The sequence below is a fragment of the Falco cherrug genome, chromosome Z (assembly GCF_023634085.1).
Source record: "Falco cherrug isolate bFalChe1 chromosome Z, bFalChe1.pri, whole genome shotgun sequence".
Lineage (NCBI taxonomy): Eukaryota > Metazoa > Chordata > Aves > Falconiformes > Falconidae > Falco > Falco cherrug.
This window is the reverse complement of record NC_073720.1, coordinates 44,988,360-45,005,576: the sequence shown is the minus strand read 5'-3', so window position 1 is coordinate 45,005,576 and position 17,217 is coordinate 44,988,360. Positions and strand designations below refer to the sequence as shown.

The following is a 17,217-nucleotide window of genomic DNA, read 5'->3' as shown; positions in this document are numbered from 1 at the left end:
CCCCCAAACATTATAAATGGGCTTTATTTTTAGAGAGGGAAGGAAAAATATGTCAGCACTTTGTACAATGAGCTTTACCACTATATTTACGGATTCATCACATACAAAACTTGATTTTTAAAAAATAGCAAGAAAGATTCTAATGACTGTGATATGACAACTCATTTTCTGACAGGAATTAGTTTCTGGAATACCCTACAAAAGACTGAAAATAAACCAGCTGGAGACTGTTTGCTACTAACAGACTGCTTGACCAATGTCAAGCCATCTTTTCTTGCCTCTTTGTTGATCCATAAAATTCCATGTGTTTGTGTACAGCTGCCATGAAATGTCTCTGAAGTAAGGATAATGCCTTGTAGTGAAAGGGAAAGATATTAGTGATTCAGATGCTTAAAAGGAAACTCCAAATGCTCAAAACAGGAAACACAGAAAGGAGTCCTACACCAGGTAAGCGTTGCTAACTAATATTGGTCTCGAAGAGTTTAGTAAGAGGCAGGTAGACGCAGATATGTGGTGTGATCACAGGCAATTGCCCCACCTTTGCAAGCAGTCAAAATTAACTTTTCATAACTGAACACAATATATTGAATTAGATTTCCTAAACTCATACCAAAAATAAGTCCTTGAAGAGTGGGGAAGGCAGGGGGAAGGGAAAGAGGTAGTGAACATGACTGAGACATTCCTAGACCTGATGCTGATCATAGTTTAGCAGCAGAGGTAAAGTTTTTCCTAACAGGGATGCCAGCGAGAAGACTCAATTTCTATTAAATGAAAGGTAACCATGTATCTCTAGTTGGAGAATGAAAAGCAAGTATTCAGTCAGATTAAATTTCTTCCTCATCTTCCAACTTTCTTCCTGCTTTTTTAGGCATCATAAAGAACTGCCATTAAAATCCAGCTTTGAACACTACAGTAAAACAGTTACAGTTGTCAAAGTCAAGAGTGGATTGTAGTTTCCCTCCTATAAAGAACTTATCTTGAAGATTTCTGTACAGCACTGTGTACTTTCACAAACGTTAGATAAAATGTCAGTTCTTGGAGTTTCAGTTTGCCATTCATTTCCTGTCATCAATGTACTTTACAAAATAGACGAAGGAGATTTTAAAAGTTGATTATGAGAGACTAAACAGGAAAAGACTGCATCTCTAAATAGACAAAAAAAGATAGTTGTGAAGTAATTTAATAGCATGAATACTGATCTTTATGTGGCATGATCAGTTGTTTAAACCAGGAAGGAAAAAGAACACTATGTATCACACTGAAAAAAAGCTGTCATGCATACCTTCTCTTCCCCTATGCGATCATTCCCTGCACACACTTATTGCAATACACAACAATTATTTACTCCCACTCAGAAAGAGCAAACACAATCATTTAGACAGGCCTGAGGTCTGCAAGTCCACTGGGACTTCTTGAGCAGAGTTTGTTCTCCTACTGGACATCAACAGGATTCAACCAATGACAAAATGAAAACAATGGAAAAGAATGCTCATCATCTTCACAGTTGCTCAGCATTATGCAACTATACATTCTTGCACCTATGTTTAAAATTAATGTGTGCAAAGCTTTCAGCTAACAGTTACATACCTGCCACTTTGGTCTGTAGTCCATGTAACAGATCTTCCCTCCGGTTTGGTTTTGTACCATATTCTTATTGCATGAGGAAAGTCTGCTGGCGTCTGAATTCCTGATTTCCTTATCTCCAAGCTCCAAGTGTCAGTAGTAAACAGAAGCTCTCCACAGCCAGGCGCCTGGCTGCAGCAAGTGAAATACCGTAACTGTTCCTTCCAGCGATCTGCAGGTAAAGCCACAAGTTCATGTACAATCTGATTCCTGAGATTTTCCAGCTCCTTTGAACTATCCGTTAGCTTGGCAGACCTTACAAATTCTTCAATGCCTGCCACAGCAGCAACATCTATCTCCTCAACCTTTAGCACAGATAAATCACAGCAGTCCAATACCAGCAGAAAATCCTTGTTCCCATGATTCTCTATGTCACAGCAGTCCTTTGAACTAGACATCCCAGAAGCCTGTTCCTCATTGCTGTGGTTACCATTTTTATCAGAAGTATCTTCTTCATGTTTACCACAGACAGCAAAATCATTACATTCCATTTTAGATGAACAGGCACTCAGGTTTGGCACAGGAATATGGCAGGGTTCAGATGCCCTCCTTTTACAGGCTTCATCAAACTGTGACCGGCAACCTTCTTTCCCAGTACTGCTGGTTTTCCTGTACTGGCTCCCAGTCTCAAAGAATAAAACTATGATGCCTTCAATAACTTTACTTCTAAAATCCACATCCAAATCCAATACATAGTGCTTTACAAGCATGTAGCTAGTGTTGGCCATTAAGGGCAAGTCATCCTTCATGGGCTCTAGCTGTGTCTCCATGTTCCAGTCTATTGGGCAACAGTTTTACAAAGCCTTAGACATTTTTTACATGTGATGTCTCCATAAAGAGCAAGGATATTCAGACCCTCAGTGCCAAAAATAATTTTGATTATTACAGTACTGAAATTAATTGCAGTTCCTCCACTTTTCACGTTCTATAAAAAAAAAAGGAAAAAGAAATCAGAATCACTTCACAACCATTTCTGATACACACTAAATCTAGAAATTTTTTTAAGTCCAGTTGCCTTTATTAAAAATTATACAGTCACCAAAGGGTGAATGTGTCTGCACAGCATGGCATCAAGCTAGTTGCTTCAGGATTTGCCATCAGGAACCACTGGCTGTATTTTTCAGAAAGTGAAAATATTTCTAGACAGCTTTTAACCTGAAAGAAACCAACTTTATTATAGGGCTCCAGTTGGCTCTCTTCACCAGCGATAATCCTTTAAAACAGATAGACCATTATGCAACATCTAATTGAATTTATTACTGCACTGTTTGTTTTTAACATTGCTGTGTTTATTTCAAATGCATTACCTCAAAAGATAATTATTTTTCTGCTGTGAATCTAAGTAACAAGAGTGAGCCTAAATCACCTCATATAAGTTTTGTATATACAATGCGTCTCCACAGATTAATATGCTTTCCACATTACAACTGCTCCTATACCAGCAATTCCAGTAAATTAAAAGAAAATGAGCCAATTTACTATGAGTGCATTCCAAATATTTGCTCATGAAGATTTTTCAAATTTATAATTAAATACTTAAGGTATATGATTACCTCTTAATAGCTGGAAATCCATTAACACTTGGGATAACAGCATTTAACAGAAAACAAGAGGTCTCCTCACTGGAAAATAAGCAAATACCTATAAAAGCATTAAATTAAATTGCATCAACATTTTTTGCTTATTTACAATAAGCAAATATAATAAATGCTTATAAGATTTACTTATAAATGTTTATATCTGTGCTTTTCTGGTTTACATTTGGAAGATGTGATTAATTTCTTACCACAAAAGTATTAAGATAATTACACTAAGTTACAGCAAATTCTCAGCTAGCATGGCAAGAAGCATCTCTGAACATCCTAAAATAAATAGCAAAGCTGCAGTTCAATGCCTACAATGTCACATTTACTTTGTATTTAGAGGATTGTCTGATTTATTTAACATTAATTAACAGGGCAAATTAAAAGGAGACAAATACTGCCATACAAATAAACTCAATCCAAATTAATTCTTCAATTAATTGTGGGGATTTAAATTAAAAAAAATAAATTCTATAAATATAAATTCTTTTCAAAACTATTAATACCTAAACATAAAACCCATGAAATTTGAGAGACAATTGAACAGAGGCCAATGAGGCTGAGGCTAAACACCATTAATTTTCTACAGCTGAAAGTTTCAGATCAACGCGTCTGTTTAGTGGAGATGAAAAGGTCTGATCTTGTTTACAAATACAGCAGCAGACAAGATGAACACACTTGTAGACAAGTAACAACTGTTACTGCATACACTCTGACACATCTTTAATTCAGATGTAACAGTGTGTCTGTTTAATCCTATCTCAAATCACCTGAAGTTTAGATGCATCAGCTTCCAAAAATTCTAGGTAGCCTCTCTATCTCCAGACACTAGCAAGTGAATTTTAATGGCTGTTTTCAGGTGTGTCTGCTTCTGGACCTCTGAACAATTTTTAAATTAATTATTTTTAAGGAGTCTACAGAACATTAGAACAGTGCAGCGAATAAGGTAATATGTTATTCTGTTTTGACAGTGTTGGGGGCTCACTCATTTGAATATCTATTTTTGCACTGTATTTTGATAATTCTATATTGATACTGAATTAGCAAAAAGCTTTGTCTTCTGTGCAAAGTGTGGTTCTGTTACATGAAGTTAGGCTGTGTCTCACGTAATTTAAGGTAGTCCTATTTAGAGCTCTAACTGGGAAAGAAACTGAACTGACACACTGCAGTTTTAAGACAAAGTAATTGTGCATGCTTAGTTAATTCTGTAATAATTTCACCAATTTTACCTTTTTAAAAGTAGGAGTTACATTATGAAGGTACCGCATACTTCACTAATCAGTTGCTGAGTTTCTAAATAGAAAGACTTTGGATAGTATAATCTGCAACAATAAATGGAAAATTGTATTGAAAAGAACATAAAAAAATTCCAGGGAAGTACATGACTATGAAGGTATTTGCCAATCTTGGGATACATGTCCTCAAAGCGAATTTCTGTCTACATTATGGTAATTGAAGTTCTGATACTTCATAGTGTACCTATCCTTAAACCAAACATATTTTCTAACAGCTTCATCATTGGTTTTTTTTCAATACCCAACTGCAAACATACAGACAGATTTTTCTGTATATTTTTTATATTCCAGAGGAAGATACATAATTGTAATTCAGAGGAGGAGGCAAAAAACCCATAAAACCAAAAAGCCTGGTTTGTTTGGCGTTTTTTTAATGTTATTTCTGTACTATCTGGTCTATGCCTGCAGTGTCCAAAGAGTTACTGCTCACCAAATAACATGCAACCCCCGCCCCCCCACTGTTAAGAGAATACAATTATAAATGGAATTACTTCCTTTCCCTGCTCTCTAGTGTATCATAGTCATGCACAGTGACAATATTTTAGTCAGTTTGGTATTACTATAGCGTTCTACAGATTAAGAAATATCAGAAACCTACTATAAAAAAACTATTTCAAAAAATTCTGTTTTAGAGGGTTATCTTAAAGCTATTTTTGGTCATAGCTCTCTAATTTAATTCCAGTAACTTAGACAGATTATTTCTGTAATACAAATACGTGGCCAAAAGTAAATGCTAAAAAGTAGTAAAAGACCTTGAAGTCCAATCTTGTAACTCTAAATAAGCATCAGAGTTGCTGCTGTACATGCAGATATTTGTTCATTCTGCTGTAAAGAAACTGTCCACTAACATTCTTGCACTGGACAGTTCTTAGCTTAGTGAGAAACTCATCCACAGAAGTTTTGCTAAAGCACAATTCAGTACCTTTTTGCCAGCAGTAACAGCCCATACACAGCATACAGAAAAACATCACATTTAAGACAACTGGAAAGAAGCTGGTATTAGTGTAACTGCTTTGATCACCTATTACATAAGCTCTCTCCTTGGTTTTGCATCTCCACTACATACTATGATTCTCTGGAGGCAGGAACTCTACATTCATTATTGCCATGAATTCCTTATTGCTGTGATAATGAAAAACTCCTCTAGAAATTCAAAAGCCCACTGGGAACACATGTGTGGAACTGCAGAGATAAAGCCCCTTGCTAGGATGTATATAATAATAATTCATTAGCAAGGCTTGTTAACAGAACTAGACATTTTCTTCTACCTGCTGAAAAGCAGAAGCTTAACTCCCTGCAACAATACAAAACTATACAGAACAGCAAAATAAGACAAAATTGATAAACATTTCTTGAGACTGTATCCAAGTTGAGATTTTAGAAGAAAAAAGTCCTAAAAAAATGTTTTGTTGCAACTCTGTCTACCACTGTAGTCCTGTATAAAGAACCAGTCACATATAATACTAGCTTATGTATGGTAACTAGGCATTTCCTACATCCCTATTATTAGCTTTTTCAATTGCTGACACTTAACATTAAAGCTTCAATAAAATGTATCACATTAGAAATTTTAAAGATTATAAATATGCATTTCAGGTTTGATTGTTTTGATCATTTCAGTGGAAGTTATCAAGAAGTATTTGCAAATGAGTATGTGGTTAGAACACTCTTAGTACCACAGCATTCTCTGCTTTACAGGCAAGCAACAACACATGTTGTTCATTTATATCTATTTTTAAAGAAAAGCAGAGACCAAAAACTAGAGACATATACCTCTGTATATGGAAACATTTAGCTGTACAAAATAATGTTAGGTATTAGTAGAACACTCCTGCTTCATTCTCCAGGGTTCTATGGTATTGATAAGGCATGGGACTCCCAGCTCTTGCCCTCTCCTACTCGTATTTCCCCAAATTAACTGTGCATACTTGCCTAGTTTGCTTCATTTAAAATATTTAGAAAGTTCATAACCCAACTCCAAGTATTTGCACTCCTCGAAATACACATCCAATACTCATTAAAAGCAATAATTTTCAAATACATGCAAGGAGCTATTTAAAATGTGCCCTGCATATGTGAAAGAATTTTGGTAGGCTACCCTTCGTTCACATTAAAATGTCTTTTCATCAGCCAACTGTATCGTTTCTACCACATTTGGCCTTTCTTATCCATGTCATCCAAACTCTAGATTTATTTAAAATACTCTCACAGTATATCTTCTTCGTTTGTTTGCTCGCTATTGGTTTTTGTGCCTCCACTATCGCATACATACCTCATATCTGATAGACTAATTATATTGCCTGGAAGAGTCCTCAGTGGAATAATTTAGCTCTTTCCCTTGAGATGAGACAGAAGTATGTGAAACACTCCTCTGTTATTTTTTAAATACCTCTGCAGAATGGAATTGTTCAGTTTCACTTGTCAGCATGATCCATTTTTTCATAACATGTAAATAAATATTCATTCCTGTAAACTTTCTTCTTCCCTTTAAGCTTCCCTGTGTTCATGTTTCCTAAAATTTTGGATAAAGAGGACCTAGTTATACTGCACTTACTTGCTTCTCACCCCTTCTAATCCCCACTCCCACTGCCAGGTCACTCTTCCTCAACACACCAGTTCAGAATAGGCAGATGGTTAAGATAAAGTTTAAATTGTGCTCTGAATAAAAATAGTTCATTTTGCCTGTAATAAATTAAGTCCATTTACATAGCCTGGTCATTCAACAGACCAACAAGGGCTGGGAAGACCCAGCAAGAAAGACAATAAATACTCATATTGCTAAAGCTAGAAGTGTTGTTGTAACCCCGGCCTTTATAACCCACTGTTTGCTCTATTAAACCTGAGCTGACATTGGTAAGACCACAAAATAATTCTCTGAGCTTTTCCCCTTTTTTTATTTGCACACTGAATTTATCTTTCTGTAATACTTTGTACTTACTGCTATTGAATTTCAACTTAATGTTTTCAAATAATTTTTAAAAATCACTTACATCCTTAACTCCAAAGTCCTTGTAACCTCTCCAGATTGACCTCATCCAACCACTCGACTAATGCAGACATAAAACACATGAGGGTGTGTGTGTATCCACAAAAACCTAAACTAATCGTAGCCTGAGATGCCACAATAGGAAATGTGTCTGTCTTCTTCAAATTTCTGCACAGCCTTCCTTCTTATGAAGCTACACAAGTGCAGAGGACAACTCAAGGAAAGAGGCAGGAACATGCAGGTGGGGACAGAATATGATTGCCCTTCAGGAGGCAGTTCACGCTGGCATAGACTTAAACCCAGCATGAGGCCATATCCAAATTTAACAGAAGTTGAGAAAAACCCAGGACAGACTCACTACATTTAAGTACATTGAAATAATTTTAAAATGTTCTCAGAGTTACACTGAAGCTGGTCTGGAGAGTTTTGTTTGGTGGGTTTTAAAACCAAAATCAAATACAATTAAAAACTAAATTCAGACAAATTACAGAAAGTTAATAAAGGACACAACAGTCCTTCCAAAAGCAAAGCAAAATTTCTATGGTTTCTTCATTATCTAATAGCTCAGTTGTTTGGTAAGGGAAAGCAATCAGATTATTTTAACAACCTTAACTTTTGACAAGCTTCTACTGCATTATTTTTTCCATTAAATATTCATAAGCTGAATGCCTAACAATCTACTTAGCTTAACTTAACCCTCTGGAAAGAAACGAAGTTTAAAATAAGCCTACTAAAAGGCTGCAATTTCACTGACAGAACAGGCCTAGCAGAGAGCCACTAACATGGCCAGAGGACTGAAGCACAAATGCAGGAGGAGAGGCCAACAGCACTGGGTCTGGTCAGCCCTGGGATGAGACAGGAAAGATTATCTGCTGTATCCCAGCACCTGAAGAGGTGTGTACAGAAGATGCAAGCAGACTCTTTTTAGAGGAACACAGAGAAAAAACAAGCAGAAAAGATACTAAGCTGCCTTGCAAATACAACTACATTCCATACTATACTGCATTAAACAGAGATAACATTTTTAGAAATACAAAAAGTGGTCATTTTTATGTTCTGCAGGCGTGCCTTTTTTGTTGTTTTTGAACTGAAATGCTAAATAAAAAGATAAGGAGCAAATAAATAAGACCAGAAATACATAATTTTAAGAATGAGTATACTAATTATATACTCCCAGGAAACAGCATTCTTTGTATTTTCAATAGAAGTCCAGAATTTAGCTGAGACAAGACAATGAACAAACCACTACTCTTCTGCTCCAGGAACAAGTTAACCAGAAACTTGCAAGACAGATTATATGTTCAGAAGTAATCAGACTACATCACTGTTTCTAAAGTTGATGGTTTATTTTCCACACAGAATTCAGCTTTAATATATATTTTGTTGCTATAGTATTAGGGTGATCTTCCACACAGCATTCAGAGTGGCTACTTACGCGTTGTTTGTAATAATAAAAATGACTAAACAATATTGTTTAGATGCCTAAACAATATTGTCTGCATTGATTGCTTATTGAAAGGCATCTTAAGACATTGTCTGCAACCTATATGACAGATTTTCAGAAGGTATAGAGATCTACAGAGATCTACCTAGTGCTTTTAATGGAGACTGGGGCACTAAATGTCTTCTTAGGAAGGGAGGGATGAGGAAAGGGGGAATGAACAGGAGCACAAATGCATAGTGAAGTCTAATTATTTACTCCCTCCAATGACTCTAAAAAGCTCTGAAACAGAATTACAAAGCCAATTGCCTTTTTTTTTCACTAATCCCTAGTAAAGACTGAGGGGAAAATTGTCCTTAAAACATAAATCAATTGTTACTTCAGTAACAGATTAAGATGAATGCAAGGACAAAAATTCTTCAAGTAACACTAATGTATGTTTAAATAAAATTAATTCCATACATAAATGTTAAGGATGGAAGCAGAGCATTGCGCTTGTTTCAGAGACAGAATACAAAATAAAACCTGTGCTGTGAATGGAAAGCAACTTTACCAAAATTTAACAATAATTTTTAAAAGCTTTTCAGATCATTAAACATTTGTATTTGAATTCTGGAACTTCACTTCACTATGGGAGCTCTTGTATTCATAACCTTTTGACTATAACACACTATGGTAAGAAAGAAACTATGACATGAGTGTTAGGTTACTTTCTGCTTTTCTTCCAGGCAGCTTAGACAACAATGCTAATCTTCAGTCACAGAATTTCACAATAGTCACAGAACTAAACCAAAAGCACTTTAGGGTAAGATTAGTTAAGTTTTCTGGCACATAAATAAAATATTCATACAAAACATTTGTTAAAAATTATACATACCGCAACGTTCAAGGTGTGCTTTTATTACTTATTTTTCAGATACCGATTTAGCCTAATTAATCACCCTGAAAAGATTTTCCATAATTATATTGCAGAGAACTTAGTATTTCCTCTCCTGTGTGGGTGATGTTATAGCACTACGCATTAAATCAACTGGGTACATATGCAATATAATCCTCTCCTTCCAATGTTAAGTGATTATGAAATACAAACATCACACGCTGCCTTTAAACTATTCTTCTTACAACTTCAGAATCACACCAGACCAAAATTTGTAAAAGTATAATCAGCGCTATCACTTTCCCATTCTTAAGAAAAAAAAGCAAATATTAATGGGGCTGCAAAACAGTTGCACTTTTTTTCACCCGATTTTATTTACGCTGGCTTTATTAACAATAAATGTAATGGTAAAATGATGCAGTCTTGGAAAGCACACAGCATTTGCAATACAGACAAACATTATAAGGCTACCTAGAATTTCAAGCAATCTCGCGAAAATATTTTAAGGCATGCATATATATATGTTTATATTTATATTTATATAAAATGTATGATAGTCACCTGATTAAGACCTAGAAAGATGATTAAAATGTTTCATTTGGGCCCAAAGCCACAGTACATAAGAATTAACTTGACACAAGATGAGCAGATGCATTGTCTTCAACAGCACTGCTAATTTTATTACATTAAAATACATGGGTAAGTGGTTGTGTTCCAGACAAGATGGATATCTACTCCACCTTCAGGCTGTGCCTGGCTTATCAAATACTGGATCTCAACCACCCTGGGAGAATGACTTAGTTTTATCCAAGAAAAGACAGGAATGAACTGTTTATCTGGTCACTTAAATAGACAGCCCTTTTAGTATCAAGAAAAAAAAAGTAAAAGATCAAGGGAATTAATGACTACACACCCAACCTCTGTAGCAATGAAACAGATGACATATGAACCGAATTAAAGCAAACTAGAAATCAAACTAAGTGGGGAGAGACAAGCAAAAATTGATAAAGGAAGGATGTATTTCAACAAAAGAGGATAAAAATTACTACAGAATGCAATATCAAAGCTAAAAGGTAATTATTATTTTTTTAGTTTCTTAGCAGGACCATTATGAAAACCCATAATTGAACAGGACAAAAAGTTATACATGTATATATATTGTTGCATTTATTTAAATGTTAGGTATATCTGTATCTTTGCTTTCAATCAGTACTGCTATTTCAGTAATATTGTAAAAAAAATGCTGATAATATGTTTAAGTTTAGAATCTAGACATAGACTGTCCCACATTGATCCAACATGACTAAATGAGCAAGATGAGAGAGACAGATGCACTCAGAGAAGCAAGAACTTGTAATGACAAGTACATGAGACGGGGAGAAGGATAGCTGTGCCATAATCAAGCATGTTTGTAAACCCCATGCTCTCCTCTCTATTTGAACTGTGATGTCTTCTCTTAAATTTGTGGTATTTTGGTTAGTTTAACTGCACAGACTCTAAATAATGACATAATTTACCGTTTGATTCCAACTGCATTTGAGTAAATACAACTTCTATCTTTTCTTCAACCTAGTCTTCTCGTAAATGTATCATAATGTAACTATCCCACCAACATGCTTCCTAACACAAGTACTAAAATACAGCTTATCAAATTCCTAAGCAAAATCAAAAAGAGCTGCAATGTTACACAAATTTGCAAGTTGAGCCTAGGTATACAAAGGTAGGATTCTTCAGTACTTTTTCCTGACTAATTGAAGAGATTCAGATGAAGTGCAACAAACTTGACTCCCGAACAGTGTATGATCACGGAACTAATTCAGACTAGCATTTGTCATCCATTCAACTTTCCTTGCTTTCACCGGGAGGAGCTGGAGTATGGAACAGATAAAGAGAAATGGGGCTTTAGTTTTAAACAAAAAAACCTGCTCATGCTAACTACACAGAAATAGAATATCTTGCCTATATACTCATACTTCATGGGGTTTTTTTGAGCACTGATGTGTATATGTTGTGTTGTTACTAAAGTGGTTTAAATAATTCTAAAGAGTTTTCCAGATAATCAAAAGCCCTTGGGTATGCATTCTGCCATACATATGTCAAAGCATGCAGGTATCATTTGGTTTATTTTGTTGTTCAAGTATCTAATACACTATTACAACTGTACTTCTGTTCATTCTGCATTTCCTTTCATTCTTCCTTAATAGGTTAAAAAATGAAGATGTTCACATAACAGAAGAAACATACTACCTCAACTGCTAAAACAATATCCTTGCTGTACACCTTAAAAGTTCTTTACACATATCTGAGCTTTGTATATGCAAATAGTACATCTTTTACTACTGCTTCCTAAATACACTGTTCTGAGTCAATATTCCTTGGATTTCATAGGACCAGTTAATCACTATCTTAAGCACATATCAAGGTACTGTCATCATAGAGACAGTAGTAGAGCCATTATTTCTGCTGTCTTTGAGATACTTCTCTTACAAAACATTATCTTCTGTAATTTTTTTTGCTACATTCTGTCCATAATATGAGTATTTGGTTTCTTTTTTTTTTTTTTTTTTTTTTTTTTTTTTTTGCAAGTAATGCATTTCACCTTTAAAAAAGGAGGTTCACTAGCTGGGTTCTAAGCAAGAAAACAAATTAGGAACGGTAATGCTAACACAAACTCTTGCTGTTAATTTTACAAACACTGTTTCATGTCATACTTCTTCTACACACAAAAATGTAACAAATTCCTAGTACATTTTAAAAATAGAAGTCATATTCATTGCACCTTCCTTATCAAATGTACTTCATAAGTCATGAAAACATAAGGCAAGCTAATTGTTTAGTTATACGTTTTAATATTTTAGAAGATAGATGTTTGCAAAAGAATAAGTAACAATAACAGCAGATGGTGGACAACATGAATAGAGTCATTCTTGATCACCTGTGCATAACAGAGTTACATAAAAGGCACAAAGAACAGGAAATAGGAGAGAAATGATGCTTCATGGAATTATATTTGTATAACATTGCTTTTCCACTTAATATAGAAAGCGTTGACCTGAATTAGAATCATACACCTCTGGCAGCAAACACGAGAAAAAAGCCTCCAGCAAAGTAAAACATGGTTGCAAAGTAGACAAAGTTAAAGAATAAACTTCCTAAAACTATCTATAGCAAAAAATGTTTCTCTGTGGTAAGAAATACACTACACGGTAACACACAGTTTTGGTTGCTACAGTTAAAGGGAAAATGAAATAAAGAGATAGGAGAAGGAAAGAACTTGTAAATATAACCCTGTCCTACAGGGGAAAGTAGAGAAGAAAAAACGGCCATCTGAACTATCCTGGGAATATACCCATTACAAACAGTGAAGTATAAAAGTGAGAATAACTGTCATACAAAGTATAAAACAGTTAAACCTGTAAACAGCCAATTAAAAACTAGCAATTATGGTAGTTGATAGTGATGTTCCATTATTTCAGGAAGCTGTTACTTTCCATTGCTAACAACCAATTATTCCAATCTAATTCCACTCTAACACTAATAATCCACATGAGAAAATCAGAAAACCACCTGAACTTGTTCAGAGGTCCAGCACAAGCACTCTTAGGTGGAAACAAGTGGAAGGCTTAGAAACTTCAAATAAAAACCCCTTGAAAAACAGAGGGCCATTAGAAATGGCTTCATTATATAAAGGTACAAGCTAGAAATGTACCATCTAGAATGCACTGAATCATCTCCCTTCCCAAGCACATGTTTTATTTCACTGCACTCCTGCTACGTCAGTGATGACCTTTCCTACATTGTTAATACACACAGTGAAAGGTAGGCACAAAATGCAGTTGTCTAAGATCTCTTAATTGCAAAATGTAGAACTACGCCAAATGTTCTTTTGTAAGCATACACAAAATACCTTGTTTCAGAGCACAACTGTAGCTGTATCTTTTCATGCATTTCCAAAAATCTCAGAAAACAAAAACAAATGAAAGAAAGGTCTTTATGAGAGAAGATCATGAGAACTGATCTCCCAACCAAACCAGGCAGTTACAATTCTGTATTTGATGTCTGCCAAGCCCTGGAAAATTCCCAACTTAAAGATGTTCCAAAAATTTGGATACATGAACTGGTTAATGCCTTAAACACCACACTAATATTTTTAATTCTGTAAAATCAGTTGCACAAACTTGTTCACACAAATACTGACACAAGTAGCAGGCATTAACCCCCAAGACGTAGGCCATTTCTATCTCAGCTTTTCTGTTTTTCAGAGAGTATACAAACACATTGCCTGAAATAACAGCCAATTAAAACAATTAAATACAAATTTACACAAACCAAGTTTTCTAGAAAACGAAGGACAGTCAGACAAACCCTACCAATTTATGCTAGGTCTGTTTGAAGATATTTCTCCCAACTGCCAGTTCTGCCAGAATCATTCCCTTTGAACAACAGTCAACAGAGAGGTATCTCCACACAGTCGCGCTCCACCCCATATCCTGGCACACGGAGCCAAACTGGTAATTTAAGCTAACATTCTGTGCTGCAAATAAGGATCTCTGAAGCAGACACCAACTTGTTTGTATTATGTATTCATTACATTCTTCAAAAGGTGTAGAGGTATTTCAGCACCACAGACTTTCCCTACATGCCACCGGTCAATATCCAGGTGCTACACATTTAAACGCCACCAGCTTTTTACCCCTTTGTAAAAGACAGTGCAAAATAAAGACATTTGGATTCTCTTTACCTTCAGTTAAGCATGATTTACTTTATCGATACGTAAAAGCTAACTCAATTGTTTTCAACATGCAGGTGTTAGAATTATAACCTACAATCCTCCATTTAGCATTCTAAAGCACTTAAAAAATGAAAAGCCTTTCCAATAAACATTCTCTTTAATAATTATTAAAGGTTTATAACCAATTCCCTTTAAACTGCTTTCAAGGAAGCTTCTTCCAAATCCAGTTTATAAGTTTTCCACACAATGTAAAACACTAAGATCTTGCCAAGAAGTCAGTTTTGAACATCAGCATCAACTGTAATTTCACTGTTTAAACATCAAGTAATATGTACACGTAATTTTCAGTAATTAGCAACTTCCTTTTATTCCACACACTTAACACAAACAGCAAAGCCATCTTTTTAAGGCAGGAATAAGTTCTTCTGGAGATGAAAGTAAGACCTCAACAAAGTAACAGAATCATTTGCTACTCTTAAACTACTGTAAAACAATCCACACAGGAGTTTGCAGACTTCATTCTGTATCACAGGAAAACCAGCACACATCATAATGAGGCTTTCATGTGAAAGTTAATTCAGTTACTAATACCCCTTGACAAAGCAACTGGTGCCTTTCCAGAAGCCTTCTTTTACATCAGGAAACTACAGAAATAGTGAACATAATGAAGACCTTCATTAATAACTACAAGTTAGCAGCAGCAGAAGTTGCTTCCCATGAGTTGAAATTACAAGCAAAGATAGAAAACTTCTTTCTTTAATAAGGGAAACACAGAAAAATGCATGTCCCCATTTGTCCCCCAAATACCCGTCCCAAAGAAAGACACATAATTACAAAGATCAAGACAGAAGCGTAACTTACTATTGGTAAATAAACTAGGAAGAGCATCCTGATATTCCCCATAAACTCTTTTATCTATTTGTGGTTCTTTGTGTTACCAATGTTGTAGCAGCCAAATACCTAAAACCATTAAACAGAGCCCAAATATATACACTTCAGTGTTTTACAAGTCCCTGCCCACAAATCTACATTTAGTGCGTTTAGAGAACAGCCATTTGTGTAAGGATGGAAATTTCCATTTTTTATTTTACAAAATTATTTCAGGGTGGACGTGGTTCTTGCCAACCTACTATACCTAACTCAGCTTGAGCTGGAGCATTGGACTAGATGATCTTTAGCAGTCCCCTTCAACCTCAGTGATTCTGTGGAGATGCTGAAATCAAAGAGGTGCAAAATTACCTCCGATTTTATTTTCCAGTCAAAATACAGAAGGATGGGGAGTGTGTGTCTGATTTTTAAAGAGATGGAGCATGCAGGTGAGAAGATATTAATTCATAGGAAGTGTCCAAATCAAGCCTGTGCTGTAATAGAACGACTGATTGCTCTTAACTCAGTGCAGCTGTCATTTATAAATACCACCTACAGTGTGAAAGAACTATTTCCTTAAGGCCAAAATCAGGTAAACAGCCTTCCCTTTCCAATGTTGACACTGGCAAGCCACTTTGACCTCTGGAGAACTGAGCATTACCTTGAGTAAAGCACCTAACACCCAGTTCAGCTGAAATACTCCGATGAATTACAAAACACCATTTATTAAGATACAAGTTTCACCTACACATTTCCAAGTGTTAAAGAGACCAACAAGCAGAAAGCTTGTTAATCAGCTTTGAGAAGCTTGAGCAGAATTACATGCAAAGTTCTTTTATTAAACTACACTTAAACCTAAAGTCCGACAGGAAAGGCACCGCGTCAAGCTGCGCAAGTACTGTGAAATAAGCTGGCAGGCACTGCCGGCTCCACACGCCCTACTGTTCTGCATTCTGATCATTCTGCTGCTTACTCCTGCTCCAGCCCCAGGAGCCTACTTCGGGACAGGGGCAGTGACGGCAGCTTTCCCTTCCAGAAGCGCCTCACGACGCCGGGGGATCGGCCGGCGCCGGTGGCACGGACCGCGGCGGGGAGCGCGGCGGGGCCCGCGCAGCCGCTGCGCCCAGCGGGCCGCGGCCCAGCCCCCAGGGGGCACCCAGCGCCCCCTCACCCCTCCGCCGCCTGCAGCAGGGACCCCGTAGGCCGTGGGGACCGGGCCGGAGGCGCAGGGCTGGGCGCTGAGGGAGAAGGAACTCCTGCTGCGGCAGCCGCGCGGAGGCGTGGGAGGAGGGGAGGGGGTGGGGTGGGTGAGCGGGGCCAGCGGCGCTACCGGCTCTCCCCCGCCCCCTCCCGGGAGCGCCCCGTTGCCGCCGTTTTACCTGCCGCGCTCGCCCCACGCCGCCGCCACCTTCCGCCCGGCCGCGGCGCCTCGTGATGACCTCAGCCCCGGCCCCGCCCCTGATCGCCGCGCCCCGCCCCGGGCCCCTCAGGCCCCGCCCGCGGTCGCTGTTCCCGCCGTGCCGGGAGCCTGCGCTCCGCCGAGCGGGGCTCTCCTTTGGCGGCGGCGCCGGCAGCTCTCGCCGCCGCAGCCCGGGGGCTCGCTGCTACGGTGCGGCTACCTGAGGGTGACGTGCCTGTCACCGAGGCCCCGGCCAGCTCACGCAAGGCGGGGGCTGGGTTTCCCGCTCCCAGGCAGTGAGGGGGACGGGGAGGCGCGGGCGGTAGTGCCCAGCGTGGGGGTTGCTCGGCTGCGTGTACCAGCCTTTGCGGGAACGTTAAGATCACAGGGCCCTGTCACTTTGTCAAGGCAGCC

At 37.6% G+C, this 17,217-nt stretch overlaps 1 protein-coding gene across 8 annotated transcripts in view; it reads right to left on the bottom strand.

Moving 5' to 3' along the window:
- The window catches only part of AOPEP (aminopeptidase O (putative)), a 205,471-nt gene extending 188,644 nt beyond the window's left edge, over window positions 1-16,827 (bottom strand). For 4 of the 8 annotated variants that reach the window (XM_055698798.1, XM_055698799.1, XM_055698800.1 and 1 more), the window contains exons 1-4: window positions 16,784-16,823; window positions 4,436-4,528; window positions 3,177-3,264; window positions 1,588-2,548 (exon numbers count right to left, since the gene is read on the bottom strand). In XM_055698798.1, coding sequence (XP_055554773.1) covers window positions 1,588-2,393 — 806 coding nt within the window. In that variant the 5' untranslated portion in view covers window positions 2,394-2,548; window positions 3,177-3,264; window positions 4,436-4,528; window positions 16,784-16,823. Of the gene's footprint in view, window positions 1-1,587; window positions 2,549-3,176; window positions 3,265-4,435; window positions 4,529-16,783 lie in introns of all 8 variants that reach the window. The other 4 variants (XM_055698795.1, XM_055698796.1, XM_055698793.1 and 1 more) reach the window with 4 other exon arrangements.
- Between the last annotated feature and the right edge of the window lie 390 nt (window positions 16,828-17,217).